Here is a 23,395-nt window from a genome sequence, read left to right as displayed (position 1 = left end):
GACCACAGGCGCCCACCACCATGCCTGGCTAATTGTTTTGTATTTTTAGTAGAAACGAGGTTTCACCATGTTGCTCAGGCTGGTCTTGACCTCCTAAGTTCAAGTGATCTGCCTGCCTCGGCCTCCCAAAGTGCTGGGATTACAGGTGTGAGCCGCCACGCCCAGCCTAGCAATAAATATTCAAACTAGCAACTCGTACATTTAAGAACACTTACTAGGCGCCAGTCACTGCTCCAAGTACTGAAGTTAATTCATGTAAGCCTCATAACGCTGGGAGGCAGGTACTACAGGTACAATAATTATGCCCATTTACAGATGAGACAACGGAGACTCAGAGCAGCTAAGTGACCTGGCCAGGGCAACATAGCTTGCATGTGGCAGTGCTATTTAATAGAATTAGACTCCAGCCTGTCAATCTGCTCCCTTCTAGCACATATTGAGAAGGACTTACCAGGACAGATGAGGTCAGTTCTTCCATCTCTCAGCAGCAGCTCCTCTAGGGAGGGGCCTGGGAGTTCCAGTCAGAGTTGCCGGAGAGCCTGTTTCTCCATCTTCAGTTATTCTGCTGTTGAATGAGTTGAATAGTCCCAGTCTCACTGGTTTTCCAGGTCAGGTGAGATCTTGTTTCATAAAAGCACTTTATAAAGTGGCTTTTAAAAATCCAAGGTACTTAGAAGCCCGTCATGCTGTGTGTGGCCCCAAGAGGGCTATGAGCTTTGGGTTCTGACCTTGGGGTGGGCCAGTTACTTCATCCCTCTGCACCCAGCCATCCCATCTATAAAATGGAATTGTGTGGTTGTGGGGATTAATATGGGCACAGATCATATGCTCAATGTGGAGAGCCGTAGTTGTGTGTACATCCGTGTATATTTCCACATTCACACGACGAATTCACAGATGAATTTCTGCATTCGTCCCTAGGAAGAGGATGCATTTTTGCCTGGCTGGCTGGAAGAATACTTGGCCAGACTGTGATAATTTGGATTACAGTGCAGGAAACACTCACTTCCTTCCCCCTCCCATTCTGGGTGGAGTTTACAGCCCTGTCCTATTGAAAGGCTCAGTTATTTGACTTGCTTGACCCAATGAAATATTAGCGCATATGGTTTGAGTTGGTGTCGTGAATGTGTCTCCACAGGCTGGTTGGCTTGGCTCTTTTTTTTTTTTTTCTTTTTGAGACAGGGTCTTGCTCGGTCACCCAGGCTGAAGTGCAGTGGCACAATCATGGCTCACTGCAGCCTCAACCTCCCAGGCTCAAGTGATCCTCCCACTTCTGCCTCCTGAGTAGCTGGGACTACAGGTGAGTGCTGCCAGCCTGGCATATTTTTTTTTTTTTGTAGAGATGAGGTTTCACCATGTTGCCCAGGCTGGTCTCAAACTCCTGAGCTCAAGCAATCCACCTGCCTCACCCTCCCAAAGTGCTGGGATTACAGGCTTAAGCCATCACACCCAGCCTGGTTTGGCTTGTATGTTCTGATGATCTTTCACGGGAAGAGCATGCCCCAGGGAGTTTCTTCTTCAGCCTGGCCCCTGAAACAGGGAGACATGTGGAGCTGACTTGAACTTGACCTGAAGCCTGAAGAGGAGCCTCTTAGGTAAACCCAACCTAGAACTGCAGACCCATGAGCACAAGGATAAATGTTAGCTGTTATAAGCCATGGAGTTTGGGGGAGGTTTGTTACACAGCATTACCATGGTGATAGCTGGCTGATACACTGGCCAATGTCATAATTCAAGCTTCTTTCTGTACAACAGACAACAATAGAATTCAGACGGTCTTGGCGGCAGTGCAATGCAGTAATTCTCAAATTCTTTATTGGCATAAATAATTCAGACATTGGTTTTTCACTAAACATTGCACTAAACACAAGAAACAACAGGCTTGCCGGCTCAGAGGCACACAAACTGTCCAACAGCCCAAGTTAGAAATACTTTTTTTAGAAGTGTAGAAAACTTTATAAATGATTCTGTACAAATATACACAGTGGACCCTCCATCCATCTGGCCTTTCTTTCCTGGGCGGCATCTGAATAGAGTGTTATTTCTCAGCAACAAGACATTGGCAACAAGTGAGAAAGAGAGAGACAGAGACAGAGACAGACAGAGATAGAAACAAAAAGCAAAAGAAAGAAGTGGCCCCAAAAAAAGAAAACAAGAAACCACCTTCTTACATCAACTCATTCTGCAACAGTCAACACAAACAAACATGGAGAAAAGAATGTGGACCATCGGTCCGCGTTGGTCTGTACAAGAATTAGTCTTTATATATATAATATATATGTATAATATTTATAGGTCTATATACTTTGTGTATAGAAAAAGATAACAGCATAATTTACATATAGAGAAAGCCTTTTTACAATTGAGGAGTTTTCCTAAGGTCAGTAACTTCAAGAGTAATCAACCAAATTAATCATGCGTTAAGTCTGTGGAGTGGATCCTGGTACAAGATCAAGTCTCAGAGACAGAGAGAGAGAAATGAGAGGCTTGGGGTGGAAACGTTGACCACCTAAGTCTGGGACCTTCTCTGCCTGGTCCAGGTATGGTCAAGGGCACAGACATGACGTGACTTGCCTTGTCTGCCCCAGTGAACTTCTGCTTTGGGATCTGGAGGAAGAATGTTCTGTTTCTATAAGGACCTTGGTGGGGTGGGGGCTGGTCTTGCAAGAGACTCTCTCGAATCCTAAGAGGCCTCTGCCTTGTAGACAGGGGCAGCGGGTGTCCTTATGAGACTTGGGCATCCCTCCCCATGTTCACCAGGACCCAAGTATCTAAATAAATGGGTAACACCCACCACCTCTCTATTCTGGTCCCATATTTTTTTCAGGAATGTCCCCCTAGAGGTGGGATTCTGGGGGAAGATCATTTGGGTGATTGAGAAGAAAAGCCACATTGATGAAGCACCTACTGTGTGCCAGGTATTGCGTAACATTATTGACATTCATTATTTTATTCACTCCCTCCAATAAACTCAAGGGTTAGTGATATATTAAGTGCTCGTGGGCTGCACAAAGCTAAGAAAATTCAAGGAATACTCTGGAGGGGCTGCTGATGCTGAGAAAGTGTGGATGAAATCATTATCCACAATAGACAGTGGCTCAAGAAAGGCAAATTGAGTCAAGTTGAAGCAGATAAACAAGCCTCGCCAATTTGCAGTAGCCACATACACCCTGGGAGTCTGGTGGTCAGCAAAGATGCTTTGTTTTCTGTCTTTCAAACCCTGACATATATTTATAGGGACGGCAAACACGCCATTCCACCAACAGGAGTGATACATTCTTTCCCACACTTCAGACTGTATTGCAGACTTGGCCCGTGGCCCACTATGGCCCCTAGGTCTTCTTCAGTCATTTCTGTAACAAACCAGCATTTTGCCCATCATACCTGTAATGTTTAGTCAGAGACCCTCAGTGTAGGGTCTTTCCATAAATACATTTCCACATTCATGCACGTCCTTGACCTCAACACTCCAGGGGCCTATTCATAGAGTGATATGAACTGTCCAAGAAAGAGGACATGGTAAGACTGCCGAAGGAGGTTTTTTGGTATGGTAAGACAGAAATGGGGGCCCCAGAGACATCAGAGACACAGGTCGCAAGAGTTGATAGAGGGAAAGTGAAGCAAAAGAGGAACAGGAATGAAAATGCTTTAGAGAGGAGGGCTCATGGCCAACCCATCTATAGCCAAGATGCTTATGGACTTCAGGACCCAATGCAGGGCACTAAGAAATAAGAGACACATCCTCCACTGTGTGGAGGCAGGCAGACACACACACACACACACACACACACACACACACACACACACACACACAGACAGGGAGAGAGAGAGAGACAGAGAGAGGTCTGTAGAGCCAGAGAGGGATGCAGAGCAGGCCTGAGGTGGCCTGAGTACTGGTCTGACTCCAGCAAGCACAAAACTCTCCTCAGACATCTTCCCCCACAGGACACCAAGGCTAACAGTAGGAACCAGAGCATGCTGGGGAGAGAAGTCAAGGTCTCCATGTCTGAGCCACGGCACCCTCTGTTTGGAGATGGAGCCTCTAGGGTCCCAAAATCAGGCTTTGGGGAAAGCAGGGAAAGGCAGGCAAGTGCCAGGGGGCAGGCTTTTAGCCACTTGCAGTTACCCTCAATAAAGCATGATCTTGTCTCTGAGTCCACACACAGGCTGTCCCTTCTGTCTGACACACCGTTCCCTACCATTCTACTCAAATTTCAAGACACGGTTCAGAAGTCTCCTCCTCTGAGAACCCTCCCTGGAGGGTCTTTTTCTGGGTTGGGAGCTCCTCTGGGGCCTCGGGACCCTACTGGAACTCCTCCCTCTCTTCCACTGGACTCATAGTACCCTGAAGGCAGCACCCACTTTTCTCCATTTTTTTTTCCCAGAATCACAAGAGGCACTTAATAAATATTTACTAAATGACTATATAAAATGAAGATTTGGGGAATGAAGGGATAAGGGTTGCTCCATGCAAGGCTCTGCTGAGGGTGTAGTGAATGTGGCTGGGGACACGAGCCTTTGAGATACAGGGAAGATTTTCTTAGAATCCTTTGGCTGCTCAACTGGAGGCATTTGAAATCCACCAATGTACCCAAAAATAGGGCTATGAGGAAACTAGAGGACCACGGCCCAGAAGCAATGCCTTGTGGAACATGGGACAGCTACGGGAGCTCATGGAGAACAGAGACTCCAAATTGGATGCCATCTTGGAAGTGGAGTCAGAGAAGCTCAGGTGACACCATGCCTGACCTGCCACCATATGGGCTTCCAGCCTCTGTGCTGCAAGGCTTGGGGATTTGTGAGGATTGATTCCAGACAGCAAAGTCAGGGTGTGTTTTGATGGGGTGGGGAGTACAATTTATGATATTCCTTGACAGGTAGGGACCACGGGGTCCTCAGGAGGAGACAGACTTCTGAAAAGAAGGAAGAAGGGGCCAGGCAAAGATGTATGCATCTCACAGTTGTGCAGAAGCCCTGACCAAGGGCAGCCCCTCCCTTAATGCTCCAGTCGAGTCAGGACTGTCCAGATAGCTTTGAAGGGGCAGGGTATGCAGTGCTCCCTAGAAGGCTGGCTAGGAGGGAAAGGGGCCAGGGCAGGGGGCCTCGGTGTGGCAGGGCAGGTACCTTAGAGTACCTTGATGTCCATGCTGTGGCTACATAGCAGTTACTTGAACTTACACATATGTACCCATTTAAAAATTATCACTTGTAACGCATATAGAAAAATAAGCAGAGGAAAATGGCTAGAATCTCACAGGACCAATACATTAATTGTCCAGGACGCACTTAAGCTTCCAATGCCCCAACCTGGGAAGGGCTGTGTTGGGGAGAGGTTGACCCCATCCCGGGCAGAACCCCAGGCAACTCAATTGTCTTCTTGGAAGATGTCCCAATCCCCAAAGCAGTTTTCCAAGATCTGGTCTTTTGCAATGCCCGACTCTTCCTCTCTGTTACCCTTCCCAATCCTGGGACTGCTGGAAGCCCCAGGGATTCGATTCTAGGGGTAAAACAGCAGGACCTGCAGAGGCCATCCTCACCCACTGCCTGTCTCCATGCCCAAATCAGTCAGACGGGACTGGACAGAACTGCCACATCTTGTCCAGACTGTCTATGTTGTTGCTTCATTGCTACCAGAGACAGCCATTCTAACCTGGCCTGACTCTTCATCACAGTGAACAGGGAATTGCAAGCAAGGTGGAAAAGGCCCTTCACTATCTGGGGGACTTTCCTTCCTGGGGAATACAGAGGGGCTTTCCTTGAGTAGCCTCAGAAAGCAATACCAGGATTGCCGGATGCAAGTCTCAAGATTTCAGCTCGGCAAGAGGGTCTGCTTCCTAGAAGGGCTGTGGAAGGATGGAGAGAATGACTGGAGATTTCAGCCCCTGTCCACGCAGATGGCGAAAGGCAAGTCCACATTCTCCTTACCTAGACAGCCTTCAAACCACTGGTGATGCTAACCAGTGCTTTGAAAACCTATTTCCCTGCCAAGTTACTCGAGGAGTCTCCTCCCTGTGTTTTCCTCTTCCCCTCTGATTTCCTTTCTCCCACGGAAGGTTGCGGATGGCAGGATGCTGGATTTGATTCCTGGTCGTGTGGCCTGGAGACAACTCAGGGGACATCTGGCAATGTCTGGAGATGGTTTTGGAGGTCACACTTCGGATGTCAACTGGAGGCTTTTGAAATCCACCAATGTACCCAAAAAAAAGGGCCATGCTGGAACGAGAGGACCGCGGCCCAGAAGCAATGCCTTGTGGAATATGGGACGGTTATGGGAGCTCATAGGGAAAAGAGACTCCAAACTGCATGCCATCTCAGAAGTGGGGGTCAGAGCTCAGGTGACACCATGCCTGACATGCCACCATATGGGCTTCCCGCCTCTGTGCTGCAAGCCTTGGGCCTTTATGAGGATTGACCCCAGATAGCAAAGTCAGGGTGTGTCTGGGGATGTTTTTGGATGTCACCAGTACCAGGCGCTACTGGTATCTTGTGGGGAGAGTTGAGGAAGCTGCTTAACATCCTCCAATGCCCACGACAGTCGCCACCTCAAAGAATTATCTGGCTCCAAATAGCTCAACAGTACTGAGGTTGAGAAACCCTGGCTTAGAATGATCATCTCTTCCTCCTTTTCTTCCTTTAGATCTTGACTTAAATGTCACCTCCTCAGAAAGACCTTTGCCAGCAGCTCTCCCACAGTAGCACCCTCTCCCATGTTTCTGGTCCCCCAAGAGTTTTCTTTCCGTAGATCTACATGAGTTGCAAATTTATATATTTGTTGTTGGCTTGGTTCTTGTCTCTCTTCCCCATTGGGCTTTAGGCTTCAGAAAAGGGGAGACTTCGTATCACTCATCACTGAATGCCCAGAGTCTAACACATAGTAAATGCTCAACAAATCACCCATTGAATGAATAGTTGTGAAGAAATCTCTGTCAGAGAGGACAGAGGTTCACTGAATTCCAAACAAACCCGGAATGCCAGCATCTGTGTGAGGACACAAGACTTCTCTTCTACCTTGATCACCCCATCGCCCACCCCTCAGAAAAGGCCTCTCTGGTTACTGTTGGCCTGTATTTATTTCCTCCTGATATCCTGATACCAGCCTTTCCAAAATTCTCATGGTAGTGCTGGAGGTCAAGGTATTTTTAAACTAGAAGAACTAGCCAAGCTGGTATTTTTTTTAAGTGGTGGAAAAGAAAAACTAAGATTTGTTTTTAATCATTTGACTTTCAAATCTAAGAAGGCGCGATGCAAATAGCATGTTGGCATAAACAATTGCTGCCCGCTCAATGGAGGGAGGGAGCCGTTCTTCTGAGCTAATTTAAGCTAAATACATGGCAGCTATTTTTCATCTCTACAATTGTGCAACTTTCTCCTCCGTTTACAATACACGGGAGATATTATTGGGCAGAAGGTGGATGGGGGATAAGTGAAGAGGGGAAGGAAAAGAAGAGGCAGTGGACCAGAAGGTACTCTCAGCCCCTGAGCTGGTGATTAGAGGTATTTCAAGAGCTCAGGAGTAGAGTTGGTGGTCCACTAGGACCTCAACATCTTATCTGGGTGGAAACTTGATTTTGAGCCTTCCATTCAGGGAAGAAACCAAAGAGTAACTGGAGTCAGGCTCCTTTTCCTGCCCTTTATATGCAACACCCCCTGACTTCCCAGAAGCCCAGACTGAACTGCAGAAATTTTACAAACCTCCTCAAGAAAGAAAAGCCCTTGCAGCTCTCCTGCACACCACCATGCACACTGTTATTCCTTAAGGCCCCTGTATGCCATGACTTCCAGCCCAGATGTTACGAGACTGGGGGTAGCATTCAGGCCTTGTGGTGAAGCCGTGCCAGAAAAGAAATGATTTTTCTCCAAGCAGGCAGATTACCGAGTAGGATCATACACAAAGTCTCAAAGACAGAATCTTTCTTTCTGCATTTTCCAAGTTCCCTAACTAAGAAGAAACATCTGCAGGGCCCTGATAGACTGTCCACCAACTACAGCCCAAATGGCTTGGCTTCTGGAAGCTTCTGAGGCCTGAGTTCTAAACCTACCTCTGCCTCTTAGAAAGGACCTGACTTAGGGGAGTTTATTATAGCTTCCCCCTCTGGGCCTCAGATCCTGCTTCTGCAAAAGGAGAAGTGTGAGATAAGGGAGGGTCACTCATATCCATCTTAAGTGGTAACTCGAATGCCCTGAAGCTACATCTGTGATCAGTGGGAAGGCATGCTGTGATGGATTAATGACGTCTGCCAAGAGTACAGGAGGGGACGCTGGTGGTAGATCCATTACATATTTGTACTCCTAGGACCAGATCTTTATCCTTCTAGATCTTATAGATAGAGGTCCTTCTAGATTGTCATCCCAATGACTTGGTTGAAGATTAAAACCCAGGTGAAAACTTAACTAACCCTTCTGAGGGTGTTACATCTTAAAATAATTTTCACATTGGCCTCCAAGCCATGGTATGTTGGAGAAGCCACCAACACACAGCAAATTTGATCCCTCGATTGGGAGACACCATCAGCCAGATGTGGCGTTCTTGTTCATGGAACCACTGTCCACATGCATGGAATCAGGGTCTAAGCTACCTTTCTCATCTCCTAGCAGGGTCTATGAATGCTAGTGGTCAGCATTTTTCTGTAGGCCAGTACACTGACATTGCCTCCTTCAGTACAATGTAAGGTATCAAGTCTCATTCACAGAGGTTGATCTTGTTGGAGATTCAGAAACAGGTCTGGGAAAGCTTGGGAAGAACAGTATCCTATCAGTCATTTAGAGATTCAACCACACAATAATGTCTTAAAAGTTCTGAAAAATCCTGCAATCAAGAAATGTAGTTTCATTTTACCTAAGCATTTCCAATGCATACTTGTCCCAGGACCCTTTCAATAATGCAGTGTCCAGCTAGTTTTCCATGGAACGAAAGGTCTATGGAACACACTTGGGAAACAAGGTCTTATTTAGATCAGGCACATTCTAGACAGAGTCCATCTCCTCCAGCTCAGTCCTCAGTGGAAGGAGGGCAGCCATTCTCAACCCCATGAGATGAATCCTTCATATTCTTGGTGTTAGGAAATGGGAGCTGCATGATCCCAATGAGTGGGAAGGAAGGGCCCTTTCCCACCCCCGAGAGGGAAGAGCACTCACTGATGTACGCCTCTCGGGAACACAGGACCACAGTTCAACGTCCAGCGTGAGAGAAGGAGGGGATGGGAAGCCTGGAGCAGGGATGCTGGAGGGACCCAGAAGGGGCTCTGCCAACCGAAACACACATTTCCTGGAAATCCGGGCTGCTGCTGGCAGCCTGTCAGTTTGAGAACATAAGTGCAAGTTTCTGTGCAAACTCCCAGGAGGGTCCTTGCTGGCCCCTGCACCCTCCCTTCTACAACTTCCTGCTTTTCCTCTCTCTCTCCTGGTTCCAAGTTGCCAATAAGTGTCAGAGGCTGGGACTGTGACATCCCCATGAGCAGCTGGGCACGAACCCCTGGACCTGGGGGTGGGTTCCCGGGAATGGACGAGCCCAACGACTTGTTTTTAAAATGCTGGGTCTGCAATTAGGAGGCTGGCTTCTGTCCCTGTACCGCAGTTACCTCATTGAAATGAGAATAAGTCTACCTATCTCCCCAAACCATCATAGGAATTCCAGCCTGGCATGTAGTAAGTGCTCTGTGAACAGAGGCTGTTCAGGGTGGATTGTTACTCTGCCTCCTAGACATCCTGGGCCACCTGATCCAATGGGTCACTTCATAATTCACAGATATTAAACCTGGCAAACTGGCTGGGCACAGTGGCTTACCCCTGTAATCCCGGTGCTTTGGGAGGCTGAAGCAGGGGGATTGCTTGAGACCAGGAGTTCAAGACCAGCGTGAGCAACATAGCAAGACCCTGTCTCTACAACAAGTAAAAAATCAGCGAGGCATGATGGTGTGCACCTATAGTACCAACTACTTGAGAGGCTAAGGTGGGAGGATTGCTTGTGGCCAGGAGTTCGAGGCTGCAGTGAGCTATGATCATGCTGTACTCCAGCCTGGGTGACAGAGCAAGACTCTAAGTCTAAACAACAACAACAAACCTAACAAACTCATTGGGGTTGATATGGCACCCACAACATGGTCTGGCAAAGGGGAATCCCAATACCCGCCAATGGTGCCCTTCTAACTCCCTGTGCCCGGGTCTTACTCTTACCCAGCAACCCTCTCTGTCTGCATTCTGTAAACATTTCTTAGCACTTACTATGTGCCAGGCACTACTAAGACAAGTCCAGTAGGTCAATGGGACTGCAGATTTTCCACTTGCCCCACTACTGGTTTCAAAATTAAACTGGTAACAGAATGGGTATGGATTACAGGGCCTCAAGAAGGGAGTCTGGGATTTGGGTTAATATCATAGTCAGGCACTGAGCAGAGAGGACAGAGGTTCACTGTGGCTCCACATTCCAGGACCCAGACTGACATTTGCTGCCTGTCACTCCCCTTGGAGTTCAAAGTGATTCCCTTGCAGGTGTGTGCAGGTAAGGGTGAGGTGGTATGGGAGGGGGCGAGGCTGGGAGCCAGGGAGAGTGGCCGCGTGAGTCTGCCTGGGAACTTCCCCACATCACAGGCAAAGCCAAAAAAGGAAACAGCAAAATGTAGCTCATAAAACCCCACTCCTTTGTCAATGAACAAGAGTATAGATAAAATCAGATGCTATGTCACCAACCGCTTTGGATGGGGCCATGAAGCACATTCAGGGGTCAAGTGACAGTCCTGCTACAGACAAGCCACTTACACACAGGCTGCTCCCACACAGCCACAGAACTGAGATCCAGAGCTGTGGGAATTCAGTGATGGGACCTGTTGATTAGGGCAAGCTTGGTAAGCATGACAGCAACAGCCTGACCTTGTAGACCAGGAATTCTGGGGAATCTATCTTCCAGGGGACCTGGGTTCTACAGTGGAGGACCAGTCAAGGCACAAGAGAAAATGTCTTAGAGGGTGTTATGAGTTGCGGTCTCCCCACATCTTTTCCCCACCAAAAAAAAAAAAAAAAAAAAAAAAAGACATGTTGAAGTCCTCATTCCTAGTACCTCGGAATGTGACTTCATTTGGAGAGAGGGTCTTCGCAGATATAATTAGTTAAGATGAGGTGATACTTCAGGAGAGTGGGCCCCTAATCCAATATGACTCATGTCCTCGTGTCCTTAAAAGAAGACGGCCATACGAAGATAGGGACACGCAGAGAGATGATGAGGGCAGGGATTGGCCTGACATGGCTGCAAGCCAAGGAATGCCAGTGATGACCAGGAAAGCACCAGGAGTTCAGAAGCCACCAGGAAGGATTCCCTTACAGATTTCAGGGGGAGCACGGCCCCGCTAACACTTTGATTTTGGACTTCTGGTGTCCAGATGGGGGGAGGGATGATATATCCGTTGTTTTAGGCCCCAGTGGGTGGTGGTTTGCTGCAGCAGTCCTAGGAGCCTCACAGAGCTGAAGAGGGCTTGGGCATACTGATGGCACAGTGGAACAAGACCAGCCTGCAGGGGATGGATGTGTGAAGTGAAGGTGTGCATAGGATGAGGACAGGGAGGGCATATTTGAGAACTCAAGATTGAGAACCAGCGTGGGGAAAGAAAGCCAGGGATGGGAATAAAATCACAAAGCATTGGAACCCTAATCTAATAAGATTATTGTCCTTATCAGAAGATGAAGAGATAATGGGGATGTGCAGTCACAGAGGAAAGGCCACGTGAGGTCATGATCAGAAGGCAGCTGTCTGTAAGCCAAAGAGAGAGCCCTCACTAGAAACCAACCCTGCTGACACCTTGATCTTGGGATTTCCAGCCTCAAGAAGTGTGAGGAGTAAATTCGTGTTGTTTAAGCCACTCCGTCTGTGATATTTTGTTATTATGGCCACCCTTAGCAAACTAAGAGTATTAAAGTCCAGGGAGTCGATCCAGCCTTCAGGGCCTGAATTGCCTCCAAATCACACAGGCCAAGAAGTCAACCTCTGCTCCACCCTATCCAAGGACAGGGAGTTCTCTACTGCCCGAGGCGGCGTGCTGAATCCTGGGCCAAGCTGGCCTTCTTCCAATGAAACAAGTTCTCTCCCCCTCCAGCTTCCTGTTCTTCCCCTGAGAGCCATATCCAACCCTCTCTATCAAAGGCTAGCAAAGTTAGGAAAGGGCCAGATTGTAAATGTTTCTGACTGTGGGGGCCACATCGTCTCTGTTGCAAATAGCCGCTCCCTCACTGTAGCACGGAGCGGCCGTGGTTGTGTACATGGAGAGGTGGCTGTGCTCCAATAACATTTTGTTTATTGACATGAAATTTGAATGTTATAGAATTTTCATGTCATGAACTATTATTCTTTTGATTTTTCCTCAATTAAAACATGTAAAAACCATTTGGCAGGCTGGATATGGCCTATGGAGCATAGGCTGGCAGCCCTGGGTTTAGATTTCTCAAGATAATGATTGGCCTGAGCTCTGTGTCTACTACTTCCTCCGTGTGCCTTTGATGATCATCTGTAGGTGGAGATAGGAATGGTGGAAGGTGAGAGAAGGCTGGTTTTGTGTGTTTGTGGGAGGGACATGATGTGTGTATATGGCATGGGAGTGAGAAAAAGGGAAGAACTAGGTTTTCTGGATACAAAAGTCTAGTGATCAATATCAGTCAAGGACTTCTGTTGACTGACAATCCAAGGTAGCTGTGGAGACAAATGGATGGGGTGAGGATGGGGGGTCCAGGGCAAGATGAAAATTTTCTCTTTGATCAGTAAAAGGAATACTAGGACGAAATGGATCTAAGCAATGACTTTGGGTTTCCAGCTTGGCTCTGGGGATGGGGACACAAGGAGCATGTCCTCCCACAGGAGGCCAAGAAGGAAACTCCTTGGTTTTATGAACAACCTGTACTCTGGAAGAGTTGAGTGAAATTTATATGCAAATCCACATGCCCTTTAAAGAAAGCTGAGATGTTTCTCTCTGCAAAGCCAAGGCTTCCTGGTGAATCTTCACCCTGTGGACTGGTCCCCTTGGGAAGCTAAGGGGTTTGCTAAAAGCAAGACAGACTGGAACAACTTGCTGTTGAGTCAGTGACTTGTGTATACTGGGCACCTGTGTGCAGCTGTGACGGGACAAGGGCAAATACACAAATCTTGGTCATGTGGATTGTATAGAATGAGTTGAAGGTGAGGCTGGTAATTATGATGTAAAAATATACAGCCTCTTTCCTCTTTTTTTCCTCCCTGCATAAGATGAATATAACCTCCTCCCAAAACTTCATCAGTGAATAAAGATGGAGGCCAGCAGGGAAAGCAGTGGTCTGGTTCTTCCTGGATTTAAATGTGTGCAAATTAGAGCTGGCTTCTCAACAAGTCAGGGAAGTGTAGGGGGGACAGGGTAGGGGTGTCAGCAAGGGACTGAAAGCCAGGAGCCTGGCCTCGCTGCAGCAGAGACCAATGCACGTGGGGACAGAGTAGTGAAGTGGGGAAAGATCGAGAAGTCAAGAGCAAGTGACACAGATTCAGGGATGGACTCAAGGCACCCTGTTCCACAAAGGGCTGGGTTTTCCCCCTGGATCACTCAGGCCCTGTCCTTAATCCCAAACTGGTGCTCATGAATGAATGCAAAAATCAACTGTTGGACACCATGCTAGGCCTTGCCAAAGGCTGTGGTTGGATATTTTAGCTAATTCTGGAAACAGAAGAGGCAAGAGTGAGAAGGTGCCAGTTCTTGTGGACATTTTAGCTGCAGGGTAGTAGACCCTGGCTGCCTTTTCCTTCCTCGTATCCTTTCTCTTGGCACAAGGGAACATGACAAGGACTGGAGTCCGTGGACCCAAGAAGTCCTGGTGTGATGGAAGAGAAGTGAGTGGTTGGGTTTCAGGCACTCAGTAGGCTGCTGGGCAGAGCCAAGGCAGGTGCAAGTCCAGGCCAAGGGCTGGGACACAGAGTGTTGTGTCGGGATGGGGAGGTGTCCATTGACAAGAGCCATCCCCAGCAACCCCAGAGTGGCTGGGGCTCAGGCAAACATGTATAAAATGCCTCCAAGACACACACATGTCAAGCCAAGAGCCACAGATGTCCCCAGAAGAGCAATGTCCACTTAGGAGCAGCCCAAGCCGGGGTCTTTAGTCCTGTAGTCCCAGATAGCTGGGAGTGTTGGAAAGGCAATTCGGGAGGGCCCTTTGGGAAACACAGGGGTTTCCTGTAGCCAGGCTTCTGCGAAGCATGACTGGTCTCATCATTCTTCCCAGTGTGGAAGCAGGTTTGGCCCCCAGAGCATGAACCAGTCTGAGAGCCAGCCAAGGTGGGGAAGAGATCCCTATAGGTCTGTTTGGATTTTGGGAGTAAGATCAGGTAAGGGTTTTGAAGTTCTAGGTCCTCTCTCTGGCTCTCTAGGAGGGAGATGCCTGGATAGATAGCAGCTACAAGAAGACTAAGGCCCAGGCAGTACCCAGGAAATACAGAGGGGCTGTGGGCCGCCCTGAGCTCCCTGTTCACTGCCCAGATACTCCTGCTATTGCTCTGCTTGGGGACAGATTTCCCTTTTGTACCAGGTCACATTCAGGGGGTCAGGGCTTTGAAAACATGGGCAAATGACCCAGAGGCTCTCGTCTCCCATCTGCATGCCTAGCCTGCTCCCAGCACCCTTCCTGCAGAACACCAGTGGTTTCCCCAACATGGTCAGGAAGAGTCGCCGGCCCAGGTTGGGAGCAAGAGGAGGGAGGAAAGGTGGGGCACTGAGGGAACACACACAGGTGAGGGACACAGGCTTCCGATGGGAAAGCCACTCCAGGACCCCGCACCAGGCTAGAGTGGAGAACACAGAACTGTAACAAACGACATCCCCCTTTGTGCTTTCCCAACAGGACTGCTTAAGGGTGAAAGGCAGGGAAATCTTTTGCAAACGTGTTATCACAGGTACAACCACATAACCCAACATGGACATATCCCAAGGACCCTCATCCACCACGGTTGGGGAATAAGCTTCACTGGTGTGAGTAGCAGAGAAGAGGGAAGAAAAGGAATGTCCTAGAATTCCCTGCCCAGAGCCCTGATTCTCAGGGACCAGACTTCAGGGGGTGCCCTGAATGATGGTGAGCTCTAAGGAGCCCCTCAGAAGTCATCTTGGCTTTCCAAATGGCAAGGAGGTGGGGGCAGTGAGGTGAAAAGGGGTGCTACTCTCAGAGAACAGGAGGAAACAGCAGAAATGGGGGCATAGGTCCCCCAGAGAGACCCAGCACTCAAAAGACGTTCTAACTTTCCTATTGTACTTCAGAGCTCTACGCAAAGGTGCCACATGCCATGACAGGCTTGGGTTGGGGTATCTGAAAACAGATATTTCCAAAGGAACGGGCTTAGCCACTCCCGACCTTCCCTACTCGATCTTGGCTCAGCAGCCTTGACTAAGCCACCGCTCGGCTCTGTACCCCTCCTCTTAGCTTCCCAGATGGCACAGCTGGAAACCACCACACAAAGACAGAACTGAGGGGTGCCCCATCACCGGGGCAGTCTGGCTCTTGCTTGTCAAGGTGAAACAAGAGTGAACAGCGTCGAACACACAGACACACACACACTTAGCCCCAGCTGCAAGCCCGCCCACGTGGGGCCTCCTGTCCTAGTCCCATAGCCCAAAGGCACCACGTGCAGCCTGCAGTGCTTTCATTTGTGCTGTTCCCTGGGCCGCACTGACTAATGCATCACCCTGGCTGGTCCGGTTCAGTCCTAGCTCGGGGGTCCCCAACCCTGCCCGAGGAAAAGGGCTCAAGTCTGAGGTGCAGGGAGGCCGCCAAGCTGTTGTCCAGTGCTCTCAGGTCGGTCAGGGTTGGTACCCTCTGATGCTGAGTCTCTGGCCTCCTGAGCTGGCAGAGGACAGAGCAGGGAGGGAGAGGTGACGGGAGCCCAGGCAGCTGGACGCCGTCCCGGTGTCCAAAGGTCACAGCCTGGAGTGGGGAGAGAAGGGAGAGAGTGGTGAGAGGTCACAAGGACATGATGATATCATCCGTTGTGAATGAGCAGCCTCTCAGAGGGTCAGGTGGCTTGAGAGGAACAGTTCCTGGCTTCTGCAAGAAGACGTGGAAGAGATTTCTGCTAACTGAGGTCGTACTATACCCTGGGCTCTGTGCCAAGTGCCACACATACCTGATCCCATTTAAGCCTGAGATGAGCCTGCAATACAGGCTACGAATATTTTCAAAGATGAAAATAATCAGTGATGAACTTCTATGACAGAATCATACAATTTCACAGATGAAAACACTGAGGCTCAGAGAGGTTAAGTGTTTTGCCCAAGGATACACTGCCAGGAAGCAGCAGAGTCAGGATTTGAACTCAGAACTTTTCCCACTTGGGCATGGACTAGGAATGGTCATCCAGTGTGTGGGGCTGGAATAAAGCTCCATAACAGCTAGAGATGCAGGAAGAGGGGGTGGGACTGGGATCCACACCATAGCCTCCTGCTATGAGCAGACTTTGATGTCCACTGCAGCAAAAGGAACTCATTTATTTTGTTCACCGCTGTATTCTCACTCTTAGAACAGTGTCGAGCACATAAAAGATGTTCAGTACACATAGGCTGAATAAAAAAAGAATGAATGGAAGAGGAAATGAATGGAAAATTCCACTGAACCCAACATCCCATTCTGCTAGACCACAAAGTTTCTGGTCCTGTGTTTGTTTGTTTGTTTGTTTGTTTGTTTGTTTTTTTCAGCCCAACTCCACAATAAAATATAGAAAGAGAAGCCTCCTGCTTTTCCCTCCAACCAGTAAACTTTAAGTCCCTCTCTTCAGTTAAACTGCTGGGTCCTGCCTGGAGCTCCAACACTAATTCTCTAACTTGCCAGCACTCCTTTAGCTGGGCAGAGTTTTTGCTTGTTAAAGCTTCCTTCTGTCTGTTTTCGTATCCAATCCATTGTAAATCCTGCCAGGCTGCCAGCACAGGGCTCATTCTCCCTCCTGGCAGATGACGGCAGCTGAGCTACAGTGAGTGCCTGCTATGTGGGAGGCACCTGCTCACCAGGTGCTCTGCACGTGGCCACATGGAACCTGCACAGCACTTCTGCTAGAGCAGTTTCACCGCCCTCACCTTTCAGAGCATGAAACTATAGCTCAAAGAGGCCGAGTGACATGCCCAAGGCCACACAGCTATTACACAGTGGAGTGGGAATTCCAATCTACGTCTGCCTGTAAAGTTTATGCTCCTTCCAATGGTCTGGGGAAAGGATAAGCCCCTGGGGAACGAAGAGATTCCATCCTGCAGGTTCAGCAAGCTCAAACGGCAGGGGAAGGGAGGAAAAAAGAGCCTCCCAATGTCCACAGCCCCTGGGAACATCTGTTCTTCAGGACGCTGCCTTGGGGAACTTCATGGGAAGACTCTGACAATGGCTATGGTACACCATGCCCACAGGTGGGGGTATCTATATCTGTGGGTACTGCTTGTCTTCAGTGGGTAAGCCATGGTAGTACAAGTGTGTATATACACATGTCTTCATGTGCCATGTAATGTGATTGCGATTGTGTACCTGTGTGTATGTGCCTGAGTCTGCCTATGTGTGCAGGCTTCCATGTGGGGGTGTGCGTTCATGGAATGTTTTTGTATACGGATGTGTGTGTGTATAGATCTGAGTGCAGCCGTGTGTGAAAGAATTTGTATAGAGGTACGTTTTTAAGTACTGCTCCCGGGTCTGCATGAGTGTGAGTACCTGAGAGTGTCCGTGTGAGTGTGCATAACCATGAATACCTGGGAGCAACTGGCAGAGCCATGAGGAGCCCTCAGTAGCCTCATCTGGGCCTGTCTCCCTCTTACCTTCTAGAGAGTTCAGTCACAGAAGCTGGGGTTGGCGAGGGAGGTCCCAGAAAGAGATGCCACACTCATTATCTCAGATAGAACTACTGATCTCCAGCCAGAAACAAGAGGGAGGAGCAGGGTCTGGAGCCTCTTATGAGGAAGCTAGAGATACTTCTGGTAAGAAGCTCAGAGCCTTTCCTGCTCTGGCATTCATGCAATGGAGAATGCTGGAAGCTGTGATCTGCTGTGACAGGGGCAGGCTGTTGGCCCAGAAGGAAGAGTTCCAGAAAGCTGGGCCTCATAGAGGGGTACTCTGAATACCTGACATGTGGGAGGCTTGGTGGGTTCAGGCATCACCTCACTGCATGATGCTCAGACACATCAGGGCATCAGTCTTCATCAGGAAGAGATAAGCAATGAGAAACCCAGGGTAGCTGCAGGAACCAAGACCCCACAGGACAGACTCCAGGACCCAAACCCCCAAACAGACTCCATTGAATGGAAACCTATTAGGGAAGGGTGGTTGCCAAAGGGTGGGCACATGGACAGGAGCTTGTTGGGGGAGAAGTAAAAAGGGGCAGAGAGGATCAAAAAGGTGACAAAGGGCAGAGGACAAGGCAGTGGGGAGAGATGCTAAGGGAGAAAACCTACTCTGCAGACTTCCAGAAATGTCCAGGGTGAGATAGGCGGCGGTTTCGCTTTGGCAGTTTCTCCAGCATGTCCATGAGCTTGGTGAAGGTAGGTCTCTCTTCTTGTTCAAAGGCCCAGCAGAAGAGAAGAATGTCCTAAATGAAACCAATGTGTGGTGATTACACATAAATGGTGACTTTTTGATTACTCTTTGGCATCACATTTGGTCCGCCAATTTGTCCATTCATCTGTCCCATTTCCATATTCCTCCATCATCCATCCATCCATCCATCCATCCATCCAGCATGTATCTACACATCTACCCATCCATATCAATTCACCCTTCCATCTTTCATCCATCCATCCACCCATATATCATCCATCCATCCATTCATCCACTCATCCAGCCATCATGCATGCATCTATACATCCACCCATCTATATCAATTCACTCCTTCATTCTTCATCCTTCATTATCCATCCATCCATTCATCCATCCATCCATCTATCCATCCATCCATCCATCCATCCATTACCATCCATCCATCCTTCTTCCCATGTATTTTCTGAACCCAAATAACAGCCAGGTAAGCTCTATTCTAGAAGGTCTAGGATACACTGAGATCAACAACACTTCCCAAACAGTTTCTTGACATTTTTCTTAACAGAAGGGATAAAAGGGAATCCTGGGGTCTCCATCCATATCTCAATACTATAAGAGCCCTTCAAAGTCAGAGAAGAAAAGTTACTTTTAGTAATCTCTTCATCACCTAGGTGCAGGTAATCCTTCAAAACATAACATAAAATTACTCCTTCTCTGACTTGTGTGTCTTCTGATCAAAAGAGAGGATTCTTCCTGCTGTGTTTTAGAGGAAGATTGTTAATATATACCCAGGCTTCTCTGTTTCTGTATGTCTTGTTCTGAATTAGATAATGCCTTAAATTATTATGTAGATGCAAATAAAATTAGAACCATTAATATTTGTGATGTTTTAATTCATATCTTTTAAAAATAGCAGAAAAAGAGGGATATATAGGTTCTACCTAACTCAGCAACCCATAGTCAGGAAAAACCTGACCACGTGTTACTGTGCCCCTGGTGGCAGGTACCTGAAATTGCAGGCACAGTGCAGCAGCCTTGCCTTTTAAGCTTCAAACTGCTGTCTGACAAGGTTGTGATGCATATTTTTTTGGTCACCCTATGAAAGCATTTGTAACCTTAACACATAGTAAAAAGAAGGCCTATGACTGTGTCTGTGTCTCCTCATCCCCCAGGTCTGGCCCTATCTTGGGACTTACCGAGATTTCTTTTCCCATGCCAATCTGGCTGAGGTTGGGTTTCATGCCTGTGCCCATTTGCCATATTATTGCCTCTGCTGGTTGGGTCTTGAAAGGCCATTCCCTGGCGTGGAGTTCATACCAGATCGTGCTGTTGGCAGACGTTGTTAAAGGGGTGTTGGTGTGGTGTGTCACTTGCAATCTTGTACCTCCATTATTAACACACACCCACCCAGCCAGCCTCCTGGCACCCATTCTTCTCCCCAGTTTCTTCCTCATGGGGTAGGTATTTTGCCACGTGGGACACACCTAAAGCTTTCTTAATGTCTTAGAAGTCATGTTTATCCCAGGATATCTTCTAATGAATAGTTAAATACAATGTGATTAGGATCTTTGTCCCTGATTCTACTTGCAATGATTCTAGAAAATCATTGCAAATAAATAATTAGGGGTACAAAAATTTATTTATAAGGATATTCCCAGAGAATTATATATAATATTGAAAAAAAGTAAAAACACAATTGTCCAATAAGAGGAATTGGTTATATGTATTATGTTAAATCCATAAAATAAGATGAAATGCTGTATTATTATAAAAACATTTCAATGAAATTTTGCTGACATAAAAAATGCTCAGTACATAACCTTAGGTTAAAAAAAAGCAGGATATGAGACTGTATGTAAGGTTTGATATTGTTTTCTAAAAAATCATATGTGTATGAACAAGAGAATAAAGTAAAGCATAGCAAAATGTTAACAATAACTAACTCTGGGTGACAGATTAGGATTTTTTTCTTTTATACTTTTTTTTTTTCTAAGTATAAACCATCCTGCGGAATGGTGGAAAGAAAAAAAGAGGTTTGAGAGTGACTTGGGTTCAAGTCCTGATTCTATTTATACTAGTAGTATAATAGGGTAGGTTTCCTGGGTATGTCACTTCACTTCTGTGAGTGCAGGTTTTCTTACCTGATAAATGAGAATAATGATAACATTGCAGTGGAAGGATGTTTATCTGGGACTCTGAATGCCAAAACAACTCCATGCTAGGATTATTCTAGAGGGATTTACCACATTATCTTCTGTTTTACAAATCGTGACATTGTAATTAACGGAGAAAGGATTGCTCTAGTGAGTAGCATGTGTCATGAATGGGGTGATGGGCCAGGTGGTGCATAAATGATGCTATGAAGTGTGAATAGCAGTGAGGACCACAGTGGATGAAACGGGATGCTGGGTTGTCACTGAGCTGTACCATGTTGACAGATCTCAGTGCTTTGAGCACAAGATTCCCCAACTTAGGAAACATCTGAAACAATTCTAGAAAGTGATCTTTCCTCCACTGTAAGATTTCATGTAAGTTTGCTTTAAAGAACACAAAGCACTCTGCTATCCTCTTTACTGATCAGAGCACTGTGTCAAATCAACTATTGTTAGGGTTTCACTTCATAGTTACATCTTCCTTCTACCTGACAACCTTATACCTCTGGGGTGGGTAAGGAGTGGTGATGCTCAGGTGTTGGAATGTCAGTTTAGGTGATCAGAAAGCTCTCAAGAGAAGGTACTAAAAGATTATAGTTATCCTAATAAATAATCATACTTATTTAGTTTTTACTCTGCACTAGACACTACTCTAAGTTTTTTGCTGAGGGAGGTCTATTAAGCATGTCTTTTTATTCTGATGCTTTGACTACTTAGGGCTTTGCTGACCCTGGAGATTCTGCCCCTTCCAGGAATAGCCAATTCCTGGAGATAGTAAAGGGCTCACCTGTGAACACACCTTTCACAGGCTAATCAGATAATCCAGAGCTCACACTCATACTGCCAACTACCTCCTTAATTGGGCTTGCAAGCTCTGGGCCAATATTCCCCAGCCCCTATATGCTATGAGCCTGCTGAAATCATTCAAACGAGTCAATCCTAAGCCTTCTTACCCTGCCTCCCCTGCTCCTTCCCAAGAAAACCACAATAAAGGCTCTTCCCAACATTTTCCTCACATTTCCTCTGCTGCCAGACCAACCCTGGTGCTGCCCTCTGTGGACACTGCATGGTGTGACACACCCCCTCTGGAACTGTGAGTAACAAACCATCTTTTCAATGACGACTGTTGGCCTCATGCTGCCTGAATAATAACAAAACCTAAATTTTAAAACAGAAGGCATTATTATTAATATTATCCCCCTTTCATAGATGAGGAAACTGATGCCCAGAAAGGTTGTGTGTCTTTCCCAAGATAACACAGCAAACAGGAAGGGCAGCCAGAAGTTGAACTTAGTCTGTCTGACTCCAAGATGGTGCCACTAGCCAACGTGCTATACTAGGAAGCTTAGACTCCATCCTATTTAACAGTCCTTTGTAATCAGGAAAATGCAAAATTTGGGAGGCGCAAGCTTGTGGTTGGTGACTGGAGTCTGGTGAAGGAGGCATCAACAGACTCATCCACCACTCATGTGAAAGGGGGAAGGATGCCTTGAGTTATTCCCTGTGCTGGGTACCTTACAAATGTTTTCTCACTCAATTCTTAGAACACCTCGATGGATTTATTATCCTTGATTTACAGTTGAGAGAAATAGGCCTTTGAGTGGCAAAATAAATCCTAAACCCATCAGGGCTCTATGGTTAAAAGCTCCAACTCTAGAGTACAGGATATTCCAGGTGAATCTCAGCACCATCAATCATCACTGTAAGGCATGTCACTGAGCCATCTGAAGCCTCAGTTTTCTCACCTGTCAATTGGGAGCAACATGGTATCTGCTTTGAAGGGTGCTTGTAAAAATTCTGTGAGACAGTGCACATAAAAGACTTAACACAGTGCTCAGCCCTCTTTAAAAAATTCGTTTTTGTTCTAAGTCATTTCTGAGCACGAGGTTCCCCAGCAACAGGATGCACCTAATTGGCAGGAAACCCAGAGCGCCGGGTCCTTCAGAATTCAGCAGTGTCAGAAATAAAAGCCTCATTAAAACTTCCTTTTAAACCCAACTTTCAAGAGAAACTCACTTTAAGGAAAAAAGAATTGCTGAAGATGAAAACTCCAGCAGAAAACCAATTATTCCGGTACATTTTGTTAATCACATTTTTTTTTTCTTTTGCTAAATTTACACTAAACTATACCAACGTAATTATTGCAATTTGGTTTCAGATAACAATATTAACTAGATAAAGATTTGGGCATAAAATAATCAGGCCGACTGACTTCCTCTAAAGTGGCCCAAGCAACAGATGTTGAGAATTCTGATCTTCCAGAAATATCTCCTCAGGGTTTTTCAGTGAGGACGCAGTGGGGGCCCTTTTCCAAGGAAGACTCTCTGTAACATCTCTCGGTGGTGTTAAGTCTAATTGCACTCATCTGCAGGCCTGCAACTTTCTCAAACAGCTTCCCCAGTGTTATCTCCCCCAGCCATTGCAACCACCTGTGGACAAGATTAGGCAAGGATTTGCATGGTCATGGGAGCCTAGAAGCCTTTCTGGCTATACTTTCTCAAGGCACTCTGCCCTGTATCCTGGGGCTGTGTCCTGGGCCCTTCTTCTCCTACTGTACTTCCAAAGACATCTCATTCTGTCTGTGGCTGCAGTTACCTACTTGCTGACAAGTCCTAAACTCCTCTTTTCTATACTAGTCATGTAGAGACAGCTGTGTTTTGGTGGTTGCATTTGTCATCTCCAAGATAGCTCAAACTCACTGTGTCTAAATCTGACCTCTTTGCCTCCCTGGCATGCCCCAACCCTGCTGCACC

General features: G+C 47.2%; 1 protein-coding gene and 1 long non-coding RNA gene across 6 annotated transcripts in view; one reads left to right on the top strand and one right to left on the bottom strand.

The window, feature by feature from the left end:
* The window catches only part of LOC105495110 (uncharacterized), a 33,529-nt gene that overhangs the window by 3,440 nt on the left and 6,694 nt on the right, over nucleotides 1-23,395 (top strand). The window lies entirely within an intron of this gene.
* Nucleotides 1,424-23,395, bottom strand: part of LOC105495091 (kinase suppressor of ras 2) — a 520,600-nt gene continuing 498,628 nt past the window's right edge. For 3 of the 5 annotated variants that reach the window (XM_024797056.2, XM_071071001.1, XM_071071004.1), the window contains exons 18-20: nucleotides 19,686-19,815; nucleotides 18,408-18,541; nucleotides 1,424-15,912 (exon numbers count right to left, since the gene is read on the bottom strand). In XM_024797056.2, the coding sequence (XP_024652824.1) occupies nucleotides 15,906-15,912; nucleotides 18,408-18,541; nucleotides 19,686-19,815 (271 nt within the window). In that variant the 3' untranslated portion in view covers nucleotides 1,424-15,905. Of the gene's footprint in view, nucleotides 15,913-18,403; nucleotides 18,542-19,685; nucleotides 19,816-23,395 lie in introns of those variants that run through there. The other 2 variants (XM_071071003.1, XM_071071002.1) reach the window with 2 other exon arrangements.

The sequence above is a fragment of the Macaca nemestrina genome, chromosome 10 (assembly GCF_043159975.1).
Source record: "Macaca nemestrina isolate mMacNem1 chromosome 10, mMacNem.hap1, whole genome shotgun sequence".
NCBI lineage: Eukaryota > Metazoa > Chordata > Mammalia > Primates > Cercopithecidae > Macaca > Macaca nemestrina.
The sequence above is the reverse complement of the archived record's forward strand: the minus strand, read 5'-3'. Positions and strand labels throughout refer to the sequence as shown.